This window comes from Asparagus officinalis, chromosome 7 (genome assembly GCF_001876935.1).
Source record: "Asparagus officinalis chromosome 7, Aspof.V1, whole genome shotgun sequence".
Classification (NCBI taxonomy): domain Eukaryota; kingdom Viridiplantae; phylum Streptophyta; class Magnoliopsida; order Asparagales; family Asparagaceae; genus Asparagus; species Asparagus officinalis.
Window position 1 is genome coordinate 149,840,396 of NC_033800.1, and position 27,690 is coordinate 149,868,085.

General features: G+C 34.2%; 1 protein-coding gene across 4 annotated transcripts; it reads left to right on the forward strand.

Annotated features, from left to right (window-relative positions):
- Window positions 399-16,189, forward strand: LOC109848186 (autophagy-related protein 18f-like). Of its 4 annotated transcripts, XR_002248722.1 has the most exons (9): window positions 399-885; window positions 12,083-12,547; window positions 12,630-13,061; window positions 13,507-13,743; window positions 13,822-14,649; window positions 14,765-14,931; window positions 15,018-15,090; window positions 15,257-15,343; window positions 15,425-15,561. XR_002248722.1 is itself a non-coding variant. In XM_020417567.1 (8 exons), exons 1-7 carry the CDS (start codon window positions 709-711, stop codon window positions 15,786-15,788), a joined length of 2,670 nt encoding a protein of 889 aa, XP_020273156.1. In that variant the 5' UTR covers window positions 401-708; the 3' UTR covers window position 15,789; window positions 15,882-16,189. The 4 variants fall into 4 exon arrangements, 2 of the variants coding, with proteins under 2 accessions (XP_020273156.1, XP_020273157.1); XR_002248723.1 differs by lacking the exon at window positions 15,018-15,090; XM_020417567.1 differs by lacking the exons at window positions 15,018-15,090; window positions 15,257-15,343 and adding an exon at window positions 15,882-16,189 and having other exon boundaries at window positions 401-885; window positions 15,425-15,789.

Here is a 27,690-nt window from a genome sequence, read left to right on the forward strand (position 1 = left end):
AAGTTCTTAATAAATTCGATTACATGTAAATTTACATAAACGGAAACTATTTATATATACTCTTTGATTGATTCTAGTAAGCATAAGTTATCCATGCTCAAATAAGAAACCAAGCAAGGAGTTAAATGCAAAAATCCTTTTGTTAGAATATTGAAACATACTCTTAAGAAAAATTTCAAATTCGAAATACTAAACTTGGACACAAAGAAAGAAATCTCAGCGGGTTAGACTTCATCCTGACGAGCCAATTTTTTTTTCAATGAAATCCTCATTAATCAACCTTTTATATTTCTAATACGAACCCTGGGGCAAAAAGTGAAAAGGAGAAAATCTATATTAAATTAAATTAATCTCTACGATAATAAAAAAGAAAGAAAAGACGTGATCAGATAGAAGAAAGTCATCATTTATTAATTATCCGATCACAAGCAGAACAAAATCCTTTCTTTCCTCCTCTTTCTCTCTGGAAACAAAAAAAACACCCTAAAAACTGCCCTAAATTCGTTAAAGTTCGTTGCTTTTTTACTTGAATCAATCGCGTTTCGATCGGAGATGGCGGATGTGAAGACTTGAGTCTTGAATCGGGGGCTGTTTCTACTTGATTCAGGTTAGGGCAAAAGAAACAGCCTGGGGTTATGATCGTGAGATACCGTGATCTAGGGTTTGGTCTCGATCGGTTGTCACTGATTGCTTCTCTAGGGTTTTGGGATGAGGAGTGAGGGGCAGAAGCCTCAAGGATCCGGGCGAAGCAACAATGGATTCTTGAGGAGCTTCTCGAGTTACCTGAGGAGCGGCGCTTCGACGGTGGCGTCGACGGTGAAATCGGCGGGCGTATCGGTGGCTTCGTCGATTGCTGATCGTGATGAGGATGCTTCTCGTGATCAGGTATTGGATGGAAATTTGTTTTGAGGGTTTTTTAATTTATAAAACTGAACCTAGCTATACAATATTAGATACAGATGTAGCTAGTGATACGCCAAATATGACAACTTTGATCCAAACATAGGTATGTGTACATAAGATAGCAACTTAAGACTTCAGTATAATAGCAACTGAAGCATAATTTGGGTTTAAAAATAATTCAGTATGAAATTTTCAGGTTTAAGAATGATTTTGGAAGTGGGTGGATTTAAAAAATAAAACTTTGGGTCCCTTTTTTTAATTTGGTGTTTTGATGGTATTTGATTCATGAAAGTTTGTTTGTCTTTGATTAGATACATTTTTTTTGGGGTTGGATGAGTGATTAGAAGGTCTATCATGTGAGTTGCTTGACAATATGTGATGCTATTGTGGAAATGTCTTTTGAGTTTGTGATGGTTGTTGTAATTGGGAGATGATTGGTTGGGAAATTATCAGGGGCACAATTTGTTAATTGGAACGGATGATTTTGAATTTGCTTTTGCAGATGAAAAGGATAATGTATTGTAGTATTTCTTGCTCCGCAGAAAACTTTTCTTTGTTGCGGCTCAAAAGTAGTCTTGTACTGCTTTTGGGAGGATTTCTTATTATTGGAAGAATCACAGCTGATGATTTTGTGCGTAAGATGTTTGACTTTTGGATGGTTGTAAATAGTGGGAGTTGCATTTGCTCTTTGTCAATTAAACATTAGAAAAGATTGTGCGTTATCAGCTTTCTTATTCAGAAAGCGTTTTTTGTAGTCGTTGGAGAGTATGCCATGTTACTTTTGGAAGTATTTCTTACATTCTAAGATCATTTTTTTGATGATCTTATGGAAAGCTGTTGAATTTAGGAAATATAAATCATTGCGTTTAGGCGTGTTATTGGTGTGAACTTTAATTAGGATTTAGAGGAGTCAGATTTTCTATTTGTTGATTAGAAAAGTTACTCTGTCAGAGCAGTAATGAATTGTTGGATCTCTAGGAACAAGGGAGTCAGAGCTTCTTCTTGTCGGTTAGAGCAGTAGTGCATTGTCAGATTTCTTTGTCTGGAAAGCATTGTTTGTCATGGCACAAGAGTCTCATTATGCCAATTTTTGATGGCTCGAAGAAAGATTTTTTTTCTTGATGCATTCGAGGAAAATTTAATGTTACTATTCTGGAAATAAGTTATGGTTTTTCTTTCCCTTTTAGTGTTTGTTGCATTTGCCATTTTTAGCATACTAGTGACCGTTGTATTTCGACTTACCAAAGTAGAGAAGATGTTTGGTGTAATCGAGATGAAGCTTTTTCATACACTTGCTATGATCTAAGTTGCATGGGTACGGTACTAGTACGGGTATGGGTACGGGACACGGTAAATTTGTAAAAGATAGGTATGGGGACACTTTATATATGCATGTTATGTATATTTATTGACGCAGTGTGGAAGTGATAACCTCGGAATTCACCAATGGTGTTCTCTAAATCCACAAAGAACGATCTTCGAATCCACGAAGAAAATATTGAAAAGAGAAATTTTATTGATGAAAATGTATTCTCCTTTGGGGTTACATGACTCTTCTTAAATAGAAAAACAAATAAGACTCCTAGTAAGACTAGAATTATAAAAATAGAAAGTATCAAATAAGACTCCTAGTAAGACTAGAATTACACAAAAAAGAAAGTGTCAAATTCTATCTATAGAAAGTATCAAATAAGACTCCTAGTAAGACTAGAATTACACAAAAAAGAAAGTGTCAAATTCTATCCTAAAAAGACTCCTTATAATAGAGGAAACAAATCATGAATCGGAATTGATTTTGTTTCCTAATCTAATTTGACTCTAAAATTAAATTTATTTCCTAATCTATATTCCCTAATCTAAATAGACTCCAACTCAGATTAAGCGTCCTACATCAGTCTTCCCTTGTTGAAAGAAGCTCGACCTCGAGCTTATATTTGCTTGAATAGTAACTCCATCGATAAGTAACTTTCTTAACCTGCATCGATCAGCATCCGCCTTGTACTTAGCATTGATTTTCTCCATTTGTTCTTTTACCTTCTCGGTTAGGACTTCTTCTGAATCAAATTCATATATTATTCTTTCTGACATCATGTGTATTTTATTAGCGGCATGTGGATGTGCAGTTGACTTCAAAAACTCCTCAAAATATGTTCCATGTTGCTTCTCATATTCTAGTGCTTGAAGTATCATCAAATCATTTTTAAAATTATTCACCAACTTTTCTTCTAGGGAAGAAAATCTCTCTCGTGTCATACTCCATACACAATTCTTTCATCTCCTTTGTCTCTAGCCCTCCACCAAGCAATTCACACATATCATCAATTGTCTCACTCACTAATTTATCCTTCTCCTCCATCGGAACAATATCGATATGTGTAACATCACTCACAATATCATGTAGAATATTCATCTTCATTAACATATTATCATCAACATCAGGAACCACAGAATGAATCTTGATGGTGGCAAAATCTTCTTTTCCGGGGGTGAACGTCTTGTTGTTTACCACCACTAGAGAAGCCTTCTCCTTAGCAATCTCTGTCTTAAATGCATTCAGTTCTAGGTTTGACATAATTGATGAAGTCTTTATCGGTTCTTCCTCGGTGCTCTTCACAAATCCAGACTCTTTCTCAGAGATGAATTGAGGTTTCTTAATTTTTTCATAATCATAACTAGTTTGATAACTCTCTAAAAACATCCATGATAAAGGTCGTATGTCGTTCTGCTCAAGTTCTTGCTCCACCTTCGTTAGACGGACCGTAGCGGCTAAGGTAAAAGAATCTTTTAAAGACACCTGACATTGTTTGTAGTTAGAAGGTAAGAAACGATCTCTCAATAATTTCATCATCTTTTCCCACCTTTTGACCTTCGGTTTTCCTTGACGAGATCGATTCAGACAAACAGACTCCCACCAAGCTGAAGCTCCACCTTTGAGTCGGTACGCCACCAATTTTACCTTACGCTCTTCTGGGATCTCCATATACTCAAAGAACCTCTCTACTTCTGCAATACAGTCGTGGAATTCTTCGATATGAAGTTGCCCGTTGAAAGATGACAGATCCATCTTCATCTTGAAACCTCCAGCGTCATAATTTTCCCTTCGTCGACGGTCTCTGCGATAAACACCGCGGCGTAGTGGTGCATATTGATCTTCCTCGCTGTCGGATTCATCATATGGAGTTAGATCACGTCGTTGGTGACCATCAACGCGATTTTGAACTCCCATCGGGTTCAGACGCTCCACTGCCATCGTAAGTCGCTCTATGACAGCCCTCATCTGATCATCATTGGTCTTCAGTTGCTCTACGTCGGACCTCAGCACGTCGAACTCAGTTCGAAGAATAGGGGCTTCATCACCTGTCATTGGATCGGAGGATTAAGGCTCTGATACCAATTGACGTAGCGCGGAAGTGATAATCTCGGAATCCACCAAGGGTGTTCTCTGAATCCACAAAGAACGCACTTCGAATCCACGAAGAAAATATTGAAAAGAGAAATTTTATTGATGAAAAGTTATTTTCCTTTGGGGTTACATGACTCTTCTTAAATAGAAAAACAAATAAGACTTCTAGTAAGACTAGATTTATAAAAATAGAAAGTATCAAATAAGACTCCTAGTAAGATTAGAATTACAAAAAAAAAATGTTAAATTCTATCCTAAAAAGACTCCTTATAATAGAGGAAACAAATCATGAATCAGAATTGATTTTGTTTCCTAATCTAATTTGACTCTAAAATTGAATTTATTTCCTAATCTAAATAGACTCCAACTCAGATTAAGCGTCCTACATCATTTATATGTATTAAAATGAATAATTTACATAAAATTAGTATTGTTTTTTCATTTGCATAAGATTAATATATAAGAAATAGATGTGAAGTGTTGAATATACGTCCAAGAAGTGCATGGAGAGTGTTTTAAATTAAAACCCGTATTATATAATTGAGTATACTCCCGAATAAACATATGCATATATTCAAGAAGTATCCAAGAGGTTTGGGTACGGGCACGGGCACGGGTCCAGCTTCCTAGTAGAAGTACCTAGGAAACATAGGCTATGAATGATCTTGCTATGAATGATCTTTATGTGCAATATATAAAATATGTTGATTTTTTGCAAATTTTATTACTAGAGATTATTGTGTTTTAGTATTGTTGGTGGGGATGAGTTTTTGTTAAAAAAATGAGAATGAGATGGATATGCCCTTTTCATAAGTAGAAGTATAACCTGTTATTGCATCCCTAGACCTAAAAAGGCTATTGTTTGTCACTGATCATGATTGTTGTATTGTTATACTTCTGGAAGCATGGATAAGGTGTGTACAGTCTAAACATTTGCAATGAATTTGATAGGTCATAGCATCACAAGTTTTATCTGTATTTTTTGTTCTTATTTTAGAAAGAATAACTACTTGTCAAATATCAAAGTGGATGGTGGATTTGATAGGTCATGATATTGTTGTAAAGAACCCGTCATGTAACTCGTTATTTTGTGTCATGTAACCTAATAGACCCTAAACATTATGTAACCCATTAAAATAAGTCATAAACATGATAACTCTACGTTATTACGATATAATATGCGTTATTTCAATATAACCTATGTTATTTTAATCAAGGTTTTAAATGTCGGATGTCGGGTTAATGTCGGACGGCTGAAATCCATGTCGGATAGCGGAAATCGAAAATATATCGGGGGACATGGACTAAATATCAGATTGTCATATCGGGTGGTGCACATATGTATAATGTCATGTCCTAAATGTAATCTAAGCATTCCTAAATTCAATATAAACATACTCTATAAATTCTAGAGGTAGCGCCGGTGATGGGTGGATTCCGACGTCACAGGGAGGCAGTGCAGGCGACGGGACGTCGCAGGGAGGCAGTGCCGAGGCTCTTCTTCTTCGTCTGCTTGGGGTCCTTCGGATGAGTCACCAACCACCCTCTTCCCTTTATCCCGATGATGAGATACCCTGTCGCCTTCGGGTTCAGTTGGTGTTCGGATTTTGGGGCGCAACGGGAGATGGACGACGGGGGTCCAAGATGGTGGGGGGGGGAGGGCGTCGTTGTTCACAAAAGGAGTGATCAGTTCTCAAGTTCGTTATAGCCCTAATTTTTCTCTTTTCTTTCTATCGGGTTCATAAGAAACCCTTAAACATGAGAACGGGTCAAACGAGCTTGGGTTTTTATCACTAAACTCAATCCCGATAATAAAAAACAAATCTAAAAAAAGGGTCATATCGGTCGATTTTTCAAGGCTGGAAAATCGGCCAATTTGCCCAATATGGCCCCGATATTTCCGATTTGGCCTTGAAAACCGATATACGAGTTGAAAACACCCATGTCATGTCGCTCAAGCCCTCAAACCAACGTGTCGGCCAACATTTAAAACCTTGATTTTAATATAACATGCATTATTCCAATATAACTTACGTTATTTCGATAAAATGTATTATAGAGACCTAAGAGTATTTTTATTCTTAAAACTTGAAGTAATTACTTAATTACTTTTGAATTGTTTGTTAAACCTTCGTGGCTTATTTTGGCTTATAAGATTGTGCAATTGTGAACGTGACTAGTAAAATGAATGTGAAGTTATGCATGAGTTGTAAATTTGTGATTATATATTTGAAATTTGAATATTCTATTGTGCTTCTTGTTAGTAAATATGTATAGCTTGCATTAAGTTAAAGAATTTTTAGGGATATGTTATTTGTATTTTGATGTTTTGTTCCCAATTCTTAAAATTGTCATGATCATCTTTTGTATTTTTAAAGTTAAGTAGTAAGAAAATACATAAACTACATTATGCATTGTGCTCTAAGCTATTGAGAGGCCTTAATTTATACATTATTGTATTTTTCGAAATTGCTTAAGAATTGATAGTGTTTTGATTTTTTTTCTTGTGTAAAATTTGAAGTAAATGTGCTTTTGGATTGGTTGTTAAGCATTTATGATGTATTTTAGTTGAGAAATTGTGATGATATATGGTTTTATTTTTGAAAACTATGGTAATCCTATTTATTAAAAACATTGTGAATATATTCTATTACTAAATATAAATAGTTAAACAGGTAACCTATGTTATGCGTTACGTTGTTTTACGTATTCTGTTATCGGAAGGTGAGCATTCTGTTACACTTGTTGGGACAAACCCGGGGCCCAATAGAGTAGGATTGCAGCGATAGCAGAGTGGAAGTAATAAAAAAAGGAACACAGGTTTACATGGAAAACCCCCTAAATGAATTTGGGGTAAAAATCATGGGTAAGGATAGAAGAATTCACTATGAGAAAAAACTTTGAAGTTAATCTCTCTTTACAAGGAGATATTCTCTATTTTTTCTCTTTTATATGAGGAGTTGTTTCTGGGATGTATATTTTCTGAAGAGTTTTGGACCTATTTATAGTGTTTGAAAAAATACTATGTACTAATAAAATAATATTATTTTACTATGCAATCAAAACTTTTAAACTCTGCCTAATTGTCAGTGAAGGGACGGTGCCTAACGGTGGGGCCCATCACCTTTTTTAATTTTCAACAAATGCGGTCTTAGTTGTTAATAATCTTCCACTTGAAGATTTGATTGAGTATCAATCATATCTTCATATCATTCTTTCTATCTTGTCATCTTCATGTTGCTCACGTCTCCGACAGATCACAAGAGGATCGACACCAAATAAATTTATCAGTATTGATTGCTTTTGTCAAAAAATTTACTAGGTTGTCTTTGGTGTGAATTTTCTGCATATCCACTATTCATTTTTTTACTTTCTCACGAACGAAGTGGTACTGAACTCGAATGTGTTTTGTCGTTGAATGAAATGTTGGATTTCTTGCTAAATGCAAAACACTATTGTCTGTCACAAAATAGAAAAATCTTCTTTTGGTCATGTCCGAGTTCCTCCAACATCATCTTCAACCATATCGTCTTTTTACTAGCTTGTGTAGCTGTTACATATTCTGCTTCTGTTGTTAAAGTAGTCACAACTGACTGTAGTTTTGAAACCCAGCTTACAGCTCCGCCAGTAAGTACAAATACATAGCCTGTGGTGGATTTGTTATTATCACGATCACCTACATAATTAGAATCAACATATTCATTGACAATAAAATCAGAACCTCCATAACATAATGCAACATTTGAGGTTCCTTTAATGTATCTTAGAATACTCTTTACAGTATTCCAGTGCTTTTTATCAGGATTTACCATGTATCGACTAACTACTCCCACTGTTTGTGTAATGTCTGGTCTTGTACAAATCATAACGAACATTAAGCTTCACACTGCTGATGCATTTGGTACTCGAGACATATCCATTATCTCTTCTTCATTGTTAGGACTCATACTAGAGGATAACTTGAAATTAACATGAAGTGGGGTAGAAATTGACTTAAAATTCACACCAAAGACAACCTAGCGTATTTTTTGACAAAAGCAATTAACACTGATAAATTTATTTGGTGTCGATCCTCCTGTGGTCTGTCGGAGACATGAGCAACATGAAGATGACAAGATAGAAAGAATGGTGTGAAGATATGATTGATACTCAATCAAATTTTTAATTGGAAGATTGTGAGCAACTAAGGTCGCATTTGTTGAAAATTAAAAAGGGTGGTGGGCCCTACCGTCAGGCAGCGTCCCTTCACCGGCAATTAGGCAGAGTTTGAAAGTTTTGATTGCACGGTAAAATAATATTATTTTATTAGTGCCTAGTGTTTTCTCAAACACTATAAATAGGCCTAAAACTCTTCAGGAAAAATTCATCCCAGAAACAACTCCTCATATAGAAGAGAAAAAATAGAGAGAGTACCTCTTTGTAAAGAGAGATTGTAACTTCAAAGTTTCTCCTCAGTGGATTCTTCTATCTTTGCTCGTGATTTTTACCCCAAGTACATTTAGGGGGTTCTCCACGTAAATCTATGTATTTCTTTTTTTATTACTTCCACTCTAAGGATTTAGGATCTGCAAACAAGATTCTAGGGATGCAAATTTATCGAGACAGAATTAATAGGAAGATTTGGCTTTCTCAGAAGAATTATTTGAAGAAAATATTACGGCGTTTTAACATGCAAGATTGTAAGTCAATTTCTACCCACTTCCCGTTAATTTTAAATTATCTTCCAATATGAGTCCTAACAATGAAGAAGAGATGATGGATATGTCTCAATTACCGTATGCATTAGCAGTGAGAAGTTTAATGTTTGCTATGATTTGTACAAGATCAGACACTGCAAAGCAGTGGGAGTGGTTAGTCGATACATGGTAAATCCTGATAAAGAGCATTGGAATGCTATAAAGAGGGTTCTAAGATACATTAAGGGTACCTAAAATGTTACATTCTGTTATGGGGGATCTGATTTTATTATCAATAGATATGTTGATTCTGATTATGCAGGTGATCGTGATAATAGCAAATTTACCACAGACTATGTGTTTGTACTTGCTAGCGGAGCTGTAAGCTGGGTTTTAAAACTACAGTTAGTTGTGACTACTTCAACAACAGAAGCAAAATATGTAGCAGCTACACAAGCTAGTAAAGATGCGATATGGTTGAAGATGGTGTTGGAGGAACTCAGACATGAACAAAAGAAGATTTTTTTATTTTGTGACAGTCAGAGTGCTTTGCATTTAGCAAGAAATCCAGCATTTCATTCAAAGACAACACACATGTTATCCATATTTTTAACTTTGGGTCACACTCATGATATAAGGTATCGTTCTTTGAGTTCTGGTAATAGTATCTACTGCTAACTTGTTAAATAGCAAAAGGGAGCCAACTTGAGTAATGCATGAGGAAGTTGTTTAAATGCAATGTATAACATTTTTTAAAATTGTGTAGGAGAAAAATGAGTAAAATTGACCTGCGCTGCCGAGGCATTAGCATGAAAATAAACTAAAAAGAGGAATAAGGAAAAGCTTCACAATTGCGTTACAGTACTTAAGCCGAGTTACCAATTTGGCAAATTAGAGATCTAAACTCTTCAAAGTATTAATAGGATTCTAAGAAATAAATGATAACAACTTAAAATTTATACTTACGAAGATTCATTTGAAATTACATGGATGCTTAAAACTATTTTATTTATTAACTCAATTCATTTGATTATATATGACAATGTGGAAACAAATTACCATGTGCATTTGGTGGATTTAAACACATGTCATTGGGATATATCTAAATAAGAGAAAATAATTAATAACTAAACGATTGAAGCTTCACTTACTTTTTTTGGGATGATGTCTCATTGGTGTTTCCTTTCCAAATGTGATCCCATATGTCATAATCTTGGAAGGTTCTGCCTTTGTAGTCTGGACAATATCACATAACAATTTAGAAATAATAAGCATCAAAGCAAATGAAAATAGTAAACATCAAAGCAAACTCACATCCACTGTATCAAATTTGCTTCCTTCCTCTTTAGAACTCCTTGTCTTTGCCATGTCGACATAATTTAGAAAAAAATAAAACTAAATTTTGGTCATAGAATTGATGGTAAATTATAGGGAAAATTCACAACTATATTCAATTTGGAAAGTATATATAGAAGATAAAAAAGATACCACCTCAATGCTATCCAAAGTTTTAACTAAATAAATAATCCTCAAAAATTAACTTATCAAAACATTAACTCCTCCAAAATTATCAACAACCCACTTCACAAAATCCTACAACGCCCCACAATCCTCTATAAGCAGCCAATGTCAATCCACATTACTCATCCCCTCTCCTCTAATCTCCTCCACCGCTCCTCGACATCGATCTAAGTTTGTTAATTTTTCCTTGTTTCTTTTACTTTTTGATCCATGAATTCGTTTCCCCGTTTTTTAATAAGGAGGGTTTGGGATGATGTGGAGAGATGATGACTTGAGAATTCAAAATAGGGGGTTTTGACTAAAAGTATCGGGAGGAGAAGAGGGGTTTCTAGATAACTATAGATTTATGCTTGTGGTTGGAATTTTTTTAATTATGTTTGTTTTGGATGTACACTGTAGATATAAACAATGCTTATCTATAGTTAATTGAAAATATCAGGGGAGAAGAGAGGTTTCTAGAGAACTATAGACTTATTGTTCTGGTTGGAAATTTTTTAAAATTATGTTTGGGTTGGAGATGCACATTGAGGTCACTGTGTAAAATACATGATTGAAAAGATAGAGGTGAGGAAGGAGCAGTGCAGAGGTGAGTGATTGAGTTGAAAGTAAAGATGACTCCATTTTAGCCGGTTTCCTTCTTTCCACAAAATATCTGAAAGAGGGGAGAGAGGAGCGGATCCCTCCTCAGCCAAATAAAAATCGATTATTGAGAGAGCTATTATTAATATTGGAGGGTAAAAAATTAGCACCACAAGAGTTAGACCTTGAGACTCAAAATATAGCCTCTTACCAACTAATCTATGAAGTAATTAGGTGACAGTGCAAAGAAAATTGTTTAAATTATATCGTATATTATAAATTATATTATATAGTATATAATAATATAAATAATAACAGTAATAACAATAACAATTTTTTTGGGACTAAGAGTGATCTTAGAAGCAGATAGGTTTAAATATGATGAAGTAAATCTTTAATTTTTGAAGGAATAAATCCTTTATGTGAGAATTTCAGGCTTAAAAATAAATTAGGTGAAACGTGGGATATTTAGGGGGGGAAACTTCAATATATATTATTATATTATGCTAGTTGCCAGCTGTTATTACTACAGTGCCTTGGAAGTTGGTACAGTGTAGTTCTTTTTGGGCTAAAAAGTTAAATTAGATTAAAATTTGGACTAATGAGTAAAACTAATTTCTTTTTCATACCAAACTATTGGGTGTCACTGTGCTTAGGAACAGTCGTAGACCCATTAGTTTTAGTACATAGATAAATACCAACTTCGTTTTTTGTTACTATATTGAGCTACCATTTCACTGTTTGAGTTCAATTAATTAACCCTTAACTGAGTAGTGGTTTGGAGTTTTAATAACATGAAACCGGTTCTTGTTACATGGTTAAGCTGTTTTCTTGTGTGAGTACTGATTAGTTGGTCCTTCGAGAAGAAATGATAGTGATGTGCTATTCAAGCACCATCTCTTGAAGCTTTTGATGTGCATCTTGTTCTTTGTCTACAACTTGTAAGGCTGTTATTTCATTTTTCTTTGTCAATTCGTAATTTGGGTCATTTGTTCTTTAGGTACTCTGGGCTGGATTTGACAAACTAGAATGTGAAGGTGGTGTCCTGCGGCAAATTCTCTTGCTGGGTTATAGGTCTGGTTTTCAGGTTTGGGATGTTGAGGATGCCGATGATGTCCGGCTATTAGTTTCTAGACATGATGGTCCAGTTTCTTTACTGCAAATGCTAAAGAAACCTGTTGGATGGAAAAGTTCTAGGGACGAATTTGCTGACGTTCGCCCATTGCTGGTTGTTGCTGGAGATCTATCTTTTTCTGGCAGTGATAATAATTCTGATGATGGTATCTTTCCTTGCAATGGAAGTGCAGGTTCTGCCCTGGAGCTGGGTAATGAGAACTTGCTGCCTACGCTTGTTCACTTTTATTCATTAAGGACACATGAATATGTTCATGTTTTGAAGTTCAGAACAGCAGTTTTTTCAGTGAGGTCTAGTCCTCGTATTGTAGCTGTTTCTCAAGCTGCTCAGGTATGCCCACTGTTTTGTCTTCTTCATACTACCATTGTATCTTGAGATCATAAGTTTAAGAAGAAAAGTACATATGCTGCAGATTCATTGCTTTGATGCTGGAACTTTAGAGAGAGAATACACAACTCTCACATCTCCTATAGTTTTGGGAAGTCCTGGTTCTGGGGGTATTGGTTATGGACCGCTTGCAATTGGTCCCAGGTGGTTTGCATACAGTGGAAATCCAGTTGTTGTTTCAAATACTAGCCGTGTAAGTCCACAACACCTGACTACTGCTTCAAGTTTGTCCCAATTTCCTTCTGATGGAAGTTTGGTGGCGCATTTTGCAAAAGAATCAGGCAAACATCTTGCAGCAGGTATTGTAAGCCTTGGAGATATTGGGTACAAGAAGCTCTCGAGGTATTGCTCTGAATTAATAGCTGATGACAATGGCTATCTAAAGCATGGGAGTTCCAGCTTTAAAGCTAATGGTGCAACGAATCTTCACGTGTCTGATGTAGACAATGTTGGAATGGTATACAGCTGATACTCTTGTATCTTTTAGTTAATCTTTTCTTTCTTGCAGCATATTCTTTCCCCAGTATATTTAAATATCACTTTGATCTTTCACGTTCCTATTATTTTTGTTGCATTTATAATAACAAGGTATACCTTGAAGTTATCTTTTCTCTCATTCAAATAAAAAGAATAAAAAGGTCACTGTTTGAAGCTCATTTAACTCCTTCAAGGAAATTTTTGAGGGCCTGAGTCTATCTTTTGTTCGACAAGGTTCAATTGGGCATTCTTTTTTTATCTCTCTTTATTTTCTTAGCGTACAGGTTTTATTTTGCACCTGTATATGCATAGTTCTATTATTAACTGTGTATTATTAATTAATTCAACTTTCTCTTGTTACTCTTTTCTGTGTTATTCCTCTAATTCTTGATATTTGGTTGATTTTTTTTCCTTCACAATGACAGGTTATTGTCCGAGACATTGTTCTCAAATCTGTTATTGTGCAATTTAGGGCGCACAAAAGTCCTATTGCTGCATTATGTTTTGATCCAAGTGGGACTTTACTAGTCACCGCATCCATTAGTGGGCATAATATTAACGTGTTCCGGATCATTCCTTCTCCGCATTATAGTTCATCACATTCTGATGCAATGGGGACTTGCATTCATCTTTACAGGTTGCAGCGTGGCATCACAAATGCGGTAATATTCATACAAACAGTTGCGCTTCTTTTCTTTAACTTCTGTCTGGTGTTCCTGATCTTTCTATTGATATATCAGGTTATACAAGATATCAGTTTTAGTGTTGACAGCCAACAGATAGTGATCAGCTCGTCTAGGGGAACCAGTCATTTATTTTCTATTCCTCCGTCTGCAGGATCTGCGAACATCCAGGTTTCTGATACCAATTTGATACTTGGTGGCTATTCACCAGATTTGACATCAAGGACTGGTGCTCAGAGCTCAGTTCCATCTATTAATTCCAAAAATGAAAGCCTTTCTTATCCATGTGGAAATCCAGTTACAATATCAGCTATGAGCAGAATAAGGAATGGCAATGGATGGAAAGGCACTGTAACTGGCGCTGCAGCTACTGCTGCAGGTCGTGCAAGTGCTCTTTCTGGAGCCATTGCTTCTGTCTTCCACAACTGCAGGGGGTCTAGGCTATACCCTGACTTCAACTCGTTGAGGGTAAAATACCACTTGCTTGTTTTCTCTCCAACTGGAAGCATTATTCAGTATGTATTGAGACAGTCAACTGAGGAAGATATTGGCATTGACATGTCTGGGTTAGGTGCAGTTTCTAGTGGATTGTCACAGGAATCTGATTCGAAGATTATGGTGGAGCCACTTCAAAAGTGGGATGTTTGTCATAAAAGGAATAGAAGAGATCGCGTTGATTCTGTTGATGTTTATGGTGAACATGGCAACGGAGAAAGCTCCAAGTTTCTCCATAAAGTGGTAAAAAAAGGAACAAGTGTCTATCCCATTGACAGCGGTTTAGGCACAAAAGTGAAAAAGAATGCCGAAGGAAACCATCACAAGTATATATCCGAGGTTGAGTTGCATATGCGTTCGACTCATATTCCTTTGTGGGGAAAGCCTGGGGTACTTTCATGTTCTTGATGCATGAGCACGATTTTTGTTGATTTGATAATATCTTTTTCTTTTAGTTGTAATGCGTGAATGCAACGTCTTGATCTTTGACTTTTTGGTTTGGCAGATATACTTTCAGGTGATGATGGGTGAGGACATCATTACAGACAATGACAGTGTTATGGGTGGAGAAATCGAGATAGAGAGAGTTCCAACTCGAACAATTGATGCTAGGTCAAAGGAACTCAGACCAGTCTTTGACTATCCTCAATTACCAAGATTCCAACCATCAAGGTTTTCCTTCTTACCCTTTGAGTGCATATTGTCCTATTGAGCTTCATGCATATGGATTTGAGCTTATTGTTTCTATATCCAAGTAGATGGGGAAACATTACAAAAATATTATCCAATGGAGCAGTTAGCCATTTCGATATCGTAAATGGTATAACACAGGTGAATTTGATTTAAGATTTTCGTAGTATAGTTGTTAATTCTTGAATGTACATTGAAAGTATGAACAGGCATGTGTTCAAATGTTTCCTAGTTTGGTACATGCATTCTACGCACGTTAACATTTTAATTGGATATGTCTAAATATAATTTCTAAATAAATTGCCAGGGGCAGGGTTGCACAAGCACATAAAACATGATTGCGTTAGTCAAAAGTGTTTTTGCATCAGTCCTATGGAGTCAAAAGTGTTCTTTCGTAAGTGCATTAAACGTGATACCATAAGTCCAAATTGTTCTTGCATTAATCCACTGCTTGAACCTTTTTTCCCCTCTTTAGGTTCAGTGCTTTTGATTATAGCGGAAATGGATTGCTAATGCATCAAAAACCTGGAATTTCCAAGGATGGATGGCTTTCACGCAGAAGCAGCTGTAGCTCTCTTGACCACATATCTGAAAGTTCCGCAGCAGGAGAGCATCCCAATACCATGAATAAGAATTGTACGGGTACTTTTCATATATCTGCAGAAACCGGACAGGAATTTGTAAACAATGACGAGGACAGCCAGAATGTGAAAGACGATCTTGAGTTTGTAAATAACAGAGACGGCCTGAAGATGGGACCCAGTCTCGAGTGTGTAAATAGTAAGGAAAACCTGAAGATGGAAAACCACTTAGTGGATCACGACAATGACATCTTCTAAGGCGAGAAACTTTTAATGTCATTTACATACTCCAAAAGACCATAAATTACATGAAAGCATGAAAACTAATCCTTCCTTGTTTGTTATTGACAGATTGAATGAATTGTCGAGGCTTGACGTGGTTAGATCTTCAGTGTGTGCAGCAGCTATTCTTTCATTCTCTCAAAATGCATTTTAACTTGTGTTTATATATGTATAGTAGTGGTTAAATGTAAAGCAAAGAGGGATTCGTCTATGAAGAGATTGCATTGGGGATAAATTCCATTCTGGGTGTACCTTTGTAATCAGATATTTCTACATTAAGTTTGCAATAATCGAGTGTAGTAGCGATTTAAGTGCTACCATGTATGGATATATATACTAATGATGCAGCTATAAAAGTAGAAAGCTCTTTCTGTTTGTGGTTTTTGTTCTTGATTCTCTACTTCTGACATGTAGCTTTTTTTGAAGGAGTATATTGTGTTGATGGAATCGGAGTATCTGCTTTGCTTTGTTGCCTACATTTTGTTACTTGAGGTACTTTTGGTACTCAAGACATCAGTATCGATTGAGAGATTCTGCATCCAATTCTCTACTTCTGACATGTAGCTTTTTTTAAAGGAGTATATTGCGTTGATGGAATCGGAGTATCTGCTTTGCTTTGCCCCCATCATTTTGTACTCAATACATCAGTATCAATTGGGAGATTCTGCATCCAATACTCTGCGTTAAAAGTCTTGGTAGTGTAGTTTTGAACATCGTAGGCGGTTATTTGCTGCAAAATAAGTGAACTTTCCATGTTCAAAGTTTGGTTTTGAGAAAATTTCCCAAGTTTCAGATGATCTTCCTCTTTCAGTTGGCATTATTAGCTTGGGCCTTGGCCTTAGAATGCTTATCTTTAATCGTGCCTCCATGTTTGACTCTGTACGTTGACATCTTACAGAATCAGCCGCTAAATATTTTCTTCAACTGGCTTTGCCTGTCATACTTCCCCATAAGATTCATCATCAAAGAGAATTTATGACATCGAAACCCAAACGTAACACTGATAAGACAGAAGAATCCTCAAAACTGGTGCATATATAAGCCTAAAGCAGGAAATATTTATATGCATGTTTGATGACTTGAAAGCTTGATGCACAATAAATTTGATTACCAAGAATCTGCATTATGTGATGAATGAATACTAAGCTAAATGGTCGAAAAAAATAAATCGGACAAAACATGTTTACTAAACATATAGACAATAATCTATGAAAGAATTTTAAAGTATGCAATTATTTTCCAGCAGATTGATGGAAAAACATTTAAAAAAACTGCGGGTTATACTCCATGAAAACCACAAGTTATTTTCCATTGGGTCGAAGGATAAAAATTTACCAAAATATTGAGTTATAGCCCATGAAAATCGTGATTATGAAGTACGCATAATTTACTTGTCATTGGAAGGAACAGAGCATAAAAGGCCCATCTCATGGATCATAACCCACCAAAAGTATAAATTTTGAGGTAGTCATAATTAATTGTTATTGGATCAAAGGAATAATAACAAATAAAAATCGTGGGTTACAACCCATGGAAATAACGAATACTAAAGTATGCACAATTAATTGCTAAATGGTCGAAAGAAATGAAATGAACAAAAATATGCCTACGAAAGTCATGAATTTTGAAGTGTGCATAAATATTTTCATTTGGCCGAAGAAAAAAATTTAAAATTATCATGGGTGCCCATGAAAATCATGAATGACCGATGAACGAAAGTTTAATTCCATCAACCCGAAACTATTGAAATAAACTAAAATCATGGGTTGTAGCCCATGAAATCGCGAATTTTGAAATACGTTTAATTACTTATTATTGGGAAAATCGAACATAAAATCCAAAAATCATGAGTTATATGACCCACCAAATTGTGGATTTTAAAGCAAATCATAGTTAATTGTTAATAGGTCGAATGAACAATAATGGATAAAGACCACAGGTAATAACCTATGAAAATTGTGAAATTGGCATTCGCACAATTAATTGCTAAATAGTCAAAACGAACAAAATTGAGAAAAATCATGGACTATAGGTCACAAATTTTAAATATGCACAATTATTTTTCAATGGGTCGGAGAAAAAAATTAAAAAAAAATCTTGGGTTATAGCCCATAAAAATCGTGAATTTTAAATTGAACATAACATACCAAAATTGTGGGTTATAACCCACCAAAATCATAAATTTTGAAGTAGTCATGATTAATTGTCAATGGGTTGAATGAACGATAATGGACAAACATCTCATGTTATAATTCATGTAAATTGTGAAAAATGAAGTTCACATAATTAGTTTCTAAATGGATGAAATAAAAATATATAATTAAAAAATTTATGGAGTATAGCTTACGAAAGTAAAATTCTTTTTAATTATGCATAACTATTTTCCATTGGGTTGAAGAACAAAAATTAACAAAATTGTGGGTTATATAGCCCATGAAAGTTATGACTTTTCGATGAAAATTTTTAATTCCATCAGGTCTGAAATAAATTAAAAATCATGGGTAATAGCCCATCAAAATCATGAACTTTAAGTATATAAAATTACTTGTTATTGGGATGAATCGAACATAAAATGCCAAAATCGTGGGTTCTAACACACCAAAAGTGCAATGAAGCAATCTATGAAAATTGCCAAAATCATGAGTTATAACCCATGAAAATTGTGAAAATTAGAGTTCACACAATTTATTTTTAAATGGTCAAAATGAATAAAATTGAGAAAAATCATGGACTATAGCCCTATGAAAGTCAAGAATTTTTAAGCATGCATAATTATTTTCCATTTGGTCGAATAACAAAAATGTACCAAAAATCGTGGATTATAGCCCACGAAAAGTGTGAATTTTCGATGAGAAAAATTTTAATTCCATCAAAAAGAAACTATTGCAATAAATTGCAATCCCAGGCTATAGCCCATCAAAATCACAAATTTTAAAGCACGTATGATTACTTGTTATTCGGATGAATAAAACTTAAAATGTCAATATCAGGGTTATAACCCACAAAAATTGTGAATTGAAATAGTTATAATTATTTGTCATTGGATTGAATGAATGATAGTAGGCATAATCGTGCGTTATAATCCATGAGAATCGTGAAAATTAAAGTTCTCACAATTTATTGCTAAATGGTCAAAATGAAGAACATTGAGAAAAGTCATGGACTAGCTTATGAAAGTCATGAATTTTTTAAATATGCATATATATTATTTTCCATTGGGTTGAAGAATAAAAAAATTATGAAAGTCATGGGTTATATAGCCCATGAAAATTGTGGATCTTTGATACACGAAAATTTAATTCCAACATGTTGAAACTATTGAAATAAACTAAAAATCGTGGATTGTAGGCCATTAAAATTGTGAATTTTGAAAATCATGAATGTTTGATAAACAAAAATTTAATTCCATCAGTCCAAAACTATTGAATAAACTAAAATCATGGGTTATAGCCCATAAAAATTATAAAATTTTGAAGTACCTATAATTACTTGTGATAGGGACGAATTTTACCTAAAATACCAAAATCGTGGGTTATAACTGTAACGCCATCCAAAATCGTATCCGGTATTGATACAGATTCGGATGCTATTGACCAAGTCAGCCGAAAGTCCCAAAACCAAATACCCCGTATCTTGACCAAACTAAATCTTCATCATAAAAATATTAGAAAGTTGCACTCGAGTTAGTGAGTAAACAAAGTCAACGCAATGGTTTAGAGAGCTTAGTGTAGTGCTTGAGTGAGTTATTAGATTTGAGCGGCATTATTGTAAATATTAAAAAGTTAGGGAAATGAATACTTATGCTTTTAATCGTTTCGTTTCAGATCCAACTTAGTATCTTTCTCCGAAATGCAGAGGAAAAGCTCGGAAATCAAACGACTTCTCTGAAGGCAATTTTTTTTTTGTCGTGTACTAGCTATGTTTGCATATTTTGATTCATGGGTTTTCTTGGATCTAGCTATTTTTATCAGAAATATATATGCTTTTGGATAATAAGGAAATAGTGTAATTTCTCTATGGAGCCTTGATGATTTGATGTCAAGCTAATTGCGAATGTTTCCCATTACGAAGCTAAAAAATGGGTAATATCCGAAACAGGGAATAATGAAGGTATATATTAGTGGAAATCAATAAGTTTGAAAAAACTGAAATTGCCAGGTACATTGCTAATAGAATAAAATAACTAAAAATGGCCTAAATCATGGATAATAGCTCATGAGATCATAAATTTTGGCATCCGTAAAACTATTTACCAACATATCAAAATGACTAAAAATAACCAAAAATTATAAATTATAGTTTCTGATCATGAATTTTGACATTCACGAAATTATTTGCCAATTGGTCAAAATGACTAAACATAACCAAAAAATCCAGGGTGATAGCTCACAGAATCGTGATTTGTGGCATCATCAAAAGTTTTTGCGAATGAATTGAAACAACTAAATATGGCTAAAAAAGTGGATTGCAACTCAAGAAATCATGATTCTTGGCCTCTACGATATTATTTACTAGAGAATTATAACGGCTAAAAATGGCTAAAAATTATGGACTATAACTCACAAAATAATAATTTTGTCCTTGGCAAAATTATTTGCCATAGAACTAGAACAATTAAAATTTGCCAAAAATCATGAGTTTCTCAGGAAATTGTGAATTTTATCCTTCGTGAAATTATTTGCTAATAGGTCGAAATGACTAAAAATGAGTGAAAAATTATGGGTAATAGCTCTCGAAATCGTGAAATTTTTCCTTTGCAGAATTATTTGCCAATGTGTTTAAGAAATTAAAAATTGCCAACCAAAAATCATGGGTTAGCTCATGAAATCATGAATCTCAGCTTCCACATTAATATTTGTCACTGAATTAAAAGAATTAAACATGTCCAAAAATCATTGGTATAACTCACCAAATCATGATTTTTTGACCTCCATGAAATTCTTTGCTAACGGTCGAAACCACAAAAAAGGCCATGAATCATTGATTATATCTCATGAATATAATATATATATATATATATATATATAATATATATATATATTAATATATATATATATATATATATATATAAGTTGATAGTGAAAACTCTATCAACTTAAGGGATAGAAATAGTGATCCACCAAACTTTTTATCCATGGATCTTACCTAGGATCCTTGCATGTATATGAAGAACTTTTATATTAATAATGAGTGGCTAAAAAGTTTGGTGGATCACTATTTCCTATCCACTTAAGTTGATAGGAGTCTTGCTCTTTCTCTCTCTCTCTCTCCTCTCTCTCTCTCTCTCTGCTCTCTCTAGATATATATATATATATATATATATATATATATATATAATATTATATATATATATATGTGTGTGTGTGTGTGTGTGTGTGTGTGTGTGTTGTGTTCTTCACCAAATTATTTTCAACAGGCCAAATCAACTAAATATGGCTAAAAATCTTGGATTATAGCTAGGTCTGTCCAAAAAGCCCACCGACCGGGCCCGGCCCGGAACGACCAGGACCCGATCGGGCGCGGCCCGGGCCGGCCTCGGCCAGAAATCCGGGCCTGGTCGGGTTCTGGGCCCGGGTACAGGCTTGCCTCAGCGACGCCCGGCCCGGGCCCGACCCTGCCCCGGAACAGCGCCGGCGCCGGGCAAAAATCCGAGCAGGGCAGCCCGGGCCGGAGCCGCGGCTCGGCCCGGCCACAACGGTCACAAGAGTGACCGTTGTGACCAAAACGGGCGGCGCGGGCCACAACGGTCAGCGAAAACTGACCGTTGTGGCCGACCCGGCCCGGCCATAACGGCCATAAACGGTCTTTTGATCGTTTTGTCCCAAAAAACGGCTATTTTGTGAGGTTATTTTGGTCATTTGCTTAGGGGGCTGGTTCTATAAATAGAGGGGGGTTTTCATTTGTTTTCTTCACACCAAAACTCATCTACTTCTCTCTTATACTCTTATACTCTCTTATACTTTCTAATCTTTTCATCAAATGGCTTCCGGATCTAATTATGAAGAGCAAAATCTATCACCCGATCTTGAAATGAGTCCTCCTACTGGGTCTACTCCTACCGAAGTTAATCTCGAATCCGGTGGCGACGAATCTGCACCAAGAGCTCCTAAAAGGCCAAGATCTGATGTGTGGAATTTTTACGAGAAGATCAACGTCACCAAGGATGAACACGGTAGGATCCTCACCTAGAAGGCTAAGTGTGCGTTGTGCGGTAAGATTTTTTAAGCTCATCATAAGAGCGGCACTAACCACCTCAAACGTCATTTAGATAAACACAACAAAGGCCAGACTCCTCAAGGTGATATCCGACAATCTACGATTTCTCAATCCTCCTCTTCTGGTAGTCTCGGTAGTTGGAACTATGACGCTGTCAGAGCCAGGAAATGCGTAATCAGGTTTATCATTCTTAAAAACCTTCCTTTTAAATTAGTAGAAGATGATGAATTTGAAGATATGTTTAGAGATGGTTTTTATCCTGCATTTAAAAAATTTTCTCGTCAAACCTGTCAACGTGATATTTTAAAATATTATCAGGAGGAACAAGGAAAAATAATTTCTTATTTTAAAAATTTAAACTGTAAATTTTCTTTAACTTCTGATATTTGGACATCTAGAGAACAAACTGGATATTTATGTATCACAGCACACTGGATTGATAAAAATTGGCAAATGTTTAAAAGAGTTGTTTCTTTTATTGCAATAGAAGAGTCACATACTGGTATTAATGTTGTAAATTTAATAATTGAAGAACTTATGAAATTAGAAATTTTAGAAAGAATATTTTCTATTTCACTAGATAATGTAAGTATTAACAATGTAGCTGTTGATTTTATCAGATCAACTTTATCATTATCATGTCATGGTGATCTTTTTCATATTAAGTGTATCTGTCATATTTTAAATTTAATTGTTCAAAGTGCATTTACTGAAATTAAACTCATGATAAAAAATGTTAGAACAGTTGCTTATATGCATAATACTTCTGAACAAAGACTTAAAAGATGGAAACAATTTTGTAAAAGAAAAAATATAAAGCCCAGACTAATTCTAAAAGATGACCATAGGTAGAATTCCACCTATGCAATGTTAAGTGTAGCAATAGAATATAAAGACATTATAACTAATTTTATAAATTATTATGCTTCCAATTCTAGTTCTGGTAGCACTTATGGAATAACTGAAGATGAATGGACAATTATATGTAATTTAAATAAAATGTTACAAGTTTTTTATGATGCTACAATGTTATTATCTGGCTGTTATTATCCAACCATTACTTTACCTGCTTTACAAATTTTAAATATTCAAAAAATTTTTGGGAAATATCGTATGGATGATACTTTTGGACCTATGGTTTTTCAAATGGAGAGCAGATTTAATAAGTACTTTAGGCCTATTCCTCATATTTTTGGTTTGGGGTTCTTATTGATCCATGCTTGAAGGAAATTGGCCTTCGAAGTTTGTTGTAATCCTTGTATGATAATCAGATTATAGACTTAGATGATGGAACCACCCTTACTGCTACTACTCATCATTTAGCTATTAAAAATTATTTTCAAACCTTATATGATGAGTATGCAGCTAGACATGGTGTAGCTACAAACAGTCTACAGCTTCGGTTTCTTCAAGCTCATCCCGAGGTAAAAGTGTAAGTTTTGATAGGTATGCAATGATAGCTGAGCTAACTGGTGGATCTGGACTTGGATCGTCATCATTGGAGGTTTCTGAAATAGATGAATATTTATCTGCTTCTTTAGTTAAATGTTAAGAAAATACTTTAGATATTTTGTAATGGTGGAAAGTATATGGATCAGTTTCATATACTATACTTTCCACCATGGTTCGTGACTTACTAACAGTGCAGGTTTCGACGGTAGCTTCGGAATCCGCCTTCAGCACAGCAGGACGTTTGATCGACGACCACAGGACATGTTTAGATTCGTATACTGTACAAGCGGTGATGTGCTTACAAGATTGGTGAAGGTACGAGAAGCGAACGCAAGGCATCGATCGGATGGCTGGAATTGAAGATAAATTTAAAGAATTGGGACTAGCAGATAGATATAAATAATAAATAATATTAATCAAATTGTAATTTTTATATCTTAGCTTAAAATTTGTAAAGAATTATTTTGGAAATAGTTGCTAATGATAGTGATATAGGTGAGTAGGTGCCAACCTAGTTGGGATATACTTATCTATTGTGATGCGATGAATTCCAAAATAAATTTGTACTTGTAATTTATAAATAATTTATTAATTATTAATAAAGAATTTATTTTTATTATTTTTATTTATAATTTATGTCATTTTAAGTGATTAATAAAATTATTGTTTTTTATTAATTTTTTTGTCTTTTTTTTATAATTTAAATTTTAAATAAAATTTAAAAAAAAGAAACCAGGCCGGCCCGGGGTACCCAGGTTCGGGTCCGGGCTCTGGTTTTGCCCGGCCAGGATGGACAGGCCTAATTATAGCTCACAAAATTGTGCTTTTTAGCCTCCAAGAAATTATTTGCTAAACAATTAAAACTATAAAAAGTTACCAAAAATTATAGATTATAGTTTATGAAATTATAAATTTTAAATTCTATAAAATTATTTGCTAACATATCGAAATGACTAAAATTGGCCAAAAATTATGTATTATAGCTTCTGAAACCGTGAATTTTGGCTTGCACGAAACTATTTGATGATGGGTCGAGATAGCTAAAAATGGTCAAAAATCATGGGTTATATAGGTCATAAAATCATGATTTTTCGTCCCAAAAAATTATTTACCTAAGAATTGAAACTACCAAAAATGGCAGAAATCTTGGGTTATAGCTCATGAAATTGTGAACTTTGGCCATAGAGAAACTATTTGCCAACGAGTCAAACTGACTAAAAGTTACCAAAAATCATAGGTTATAACTCATGAAATCTTGAAGCTTAGCCTCAGCAAAATTATTTGCAAATGGGTCAAAAAAACAAAAACTAGCCAAATTTTGAGGGTAACAACTCATAAAATCGTGAATTTTAGCCTCCACTAAATTATTTCCAATGGTCAAAACGACTAAAAATGGCCAAAACTTGTAGAAGTATAGCTTATGATAGTGAATTTTGGACTCCGCAAAATTATTTGCCAATGGGTTGAAATAACTAAATACAGCCAAAAGTGATGGATTATAGCTAACGAAATCTTCATTTTTGCCTCTGTGAAATTATTTGTCAAAGAAATAAAACAACTGAAAATAGCCAAAAATCATGGGATATAGGTCACAGAATTGTAACTTTTGTTCTCCAGAAAGTTTTAGTAAAAGAATTAAAATAGACAAAATTTCTTAATTATAGCTCATGAAGTCTTGATTTTCGGCCTCTGTGAACTTACTTGCAAAAGAATTGAAATAACTAGAAATGGCCAAAAAATCATAGCTTTATAGCTCATGAAATTGTGAATTTTATCTTCTACAAAATTATTTTCCAACGAGTTGAAATGATAAAAATTTCCAAAAAAAATATTGTTTATAGCTCATGAAATCGTTAATTTTTTCTGTGTAATATTATTTGTTAATGAGTCGAAATGACTAAATATGGGCAAAATGTAGGATCTAGCTCATGAAATCTTGATTTTTAGCCTCCACGAAATAATAGAAACTACTTATAATGGCTAAAAATCATGGGTTATAGCTAGCAAAATCTTGATTTTTGCCTCCGTGAAATTATTTCACAAAGAATTGAAATAAGCTAAAAATGGCCAACATTCATGGGTTGAGAGATCATGAAATCGTAAATTTTGACATCTGAAATTATTTGTCAATGGATTGAAATGACTAAATATGGTCCTAAACTCTTTATAATAACTCTTGAAATCATGAATTTTGGCATCCATAAAATTATTTGTTAATGGGTCAAATGACTACAAATGGTCAAAAAATCATGGGCCGTATCTCACGAAATCGTGAATTTTAGCCTTAGTGAAATTATTATACAATGGGTCAAAATGACTAAATATGACCAAAAATCAAGGATTATTACTCACGAAATTGTGAATCTTGACCTCCATGAAATTATTTGCTAACAGATCGAAAAGACTAAAAGTAGCTAAAAATCATGGGCAATAGCTCATGAAATGTTGAATTTTGGCCTCCATGAAATTATTTGCCAACAATTAAAACAACCACAAATAGCCAAAATTTATGGGATATAACTCACAAAATTATGAATCTTGACTTGCATGAAAGTTTTCTCAAAGAATTAAAACAGCTAAATATGGCAAAAAGTGTGGCTTATAGCTCTCAAAATCTTTATGTTTCGTCTTCATGAAATTATTTACCAAAAAAAATTAAAACAAGTAAATGGCCAAAATTTATGTGTTACAACAGAAATTCCGAATCTTCTCCTCCATGAAATTATTTTCCACCAAGGAAAAATGACTAAAAGTGGCCAAAATTTATGGCTTATAGCTCATAATGTCTTATGGCTAATAAAATCGTGAATTTCATCCTCTACAAAATTATTTACCGATAGGTCAAAGTTACTAAAAATTGCCAAAAATTATGGGTTATGAATCATTAAATCGTGAATTTTTCTCTGTATGAAATTTCCAATGAGTCAAAATAACTAAATATGGCAAATAAATTGTGGGAAATAGCCCACAAAATCATGATTTATGGCCTCTGCAAAATTATTTGCCATCGAATTAAAATAACTAAATATGGCCACAAATTGTGAATTGAAAAACATAATTTTTGACCTCCATGAAATTATTTGCCATAGAAATTAAACAAATAAAAATTGCCAAAAATCATGAGTTTCTTCGAAAATTGTGAATTTTTTCCTTTGCGAAATTATTTTTCAATGGGTCAAAATGACTAAAAATAGTCAAAAATCATGGCTTATAGCACTTGAAATCATGAAATTTTTCCACCACAAAATTATTCGCCAGCGGGTTGAAACAACTAAAGATGGCCAAAAATCATACGTTATAACTTATGAAATCGTGATTTTTGACTCCCGTGATATTATTTGATATCGAATTAAAATAACTAAAAATATCTAAAAATCATAGATTATAGTTCATGAAATCATGATTTTTGATATCAATGAAATTACTTGTCAAAGAATCGAAACAACTAAAAATGGCCAAAAATCATGAGTTGCTCATGAAATTGTGAATTTCAACATGTGCAATAATACTATTTGCTAATGGGCCAAAATGATAAAATGGCCAAAAGTCATGGATTCTAGCTTAGAAAATTATGAATTTTGTCCTCCGTGAAATTATTTGCCAAGGGGTTAAAATGACAAAAAAAAGCCAAAAATTGTAGACTATAGCCCTTGAAATTGTAAATTTTGGCCTCTGTAAAATTATTTGCAAGCGAGCTGATATGACTCAATTTTGACTAAAAACTACGAATTATAACTCACAAAATCATGATTTTTGTCTTTCATGATGTCTTTTGCTCAAGAAGTAAAATGACTAAAAAATATTCAAAAATCGTGGGCTCATAAAATCATTATTTTTGCCTCTTTAAAATTATTTGTTAAACAATTAAAATAAAAATGACCAAAAATCATGGGTCATAACTCTTAGATTGTGAATTTTAGCCTCCACGAAATTATTTTCCAAATAGTCGAAACAACAAAAAGGTCAATAATCAATGGTTATAGCTTATGAAATTGTGAAAATTGGCTACCACAAAATTTTCTATGAATAGGTCAAATCAACTAAATATGGCTAAAAATCATGGATTATAGCTCATGAGATCATAACTTTTAGCCTCCGTTATTTGCTGAAGAATTGAAACAATTAAAAATGGCATAAAATCCATGGGTTATAACTCATGAAATCGTGAATTTTTCCTTACGTGAAATTATTTGCCAACATATCGAAATGA

What these genes read in the sequence shown, in the direction of transcription:
- LOC109848186 (XM_020417567.1), top strand. Translation starts at nt 709, where the DNA reads ATGAGGAGTGAGGGGCAGAAGCCTCAAGGATCCGGGCGAAGCAACAAT. An exon ending in AGGATGCTTCTCGTGATCAG is followed by an intron (nt 886 to 12,082) that starts GTATTGGATGGA and finishes TTTGTTCTTTAG; the next exon opens with GTACTCTGGGCTGGATTTGA. An exon ending in CTGTTTCTCAAGCTGCTCAG is followed by an intron (nt 12,548 to 12,629) that starts GTATGCCCACTG and finishes CATATGCTGCAG; the next exon opens with ATTCATTGCTTTGATGCTGG.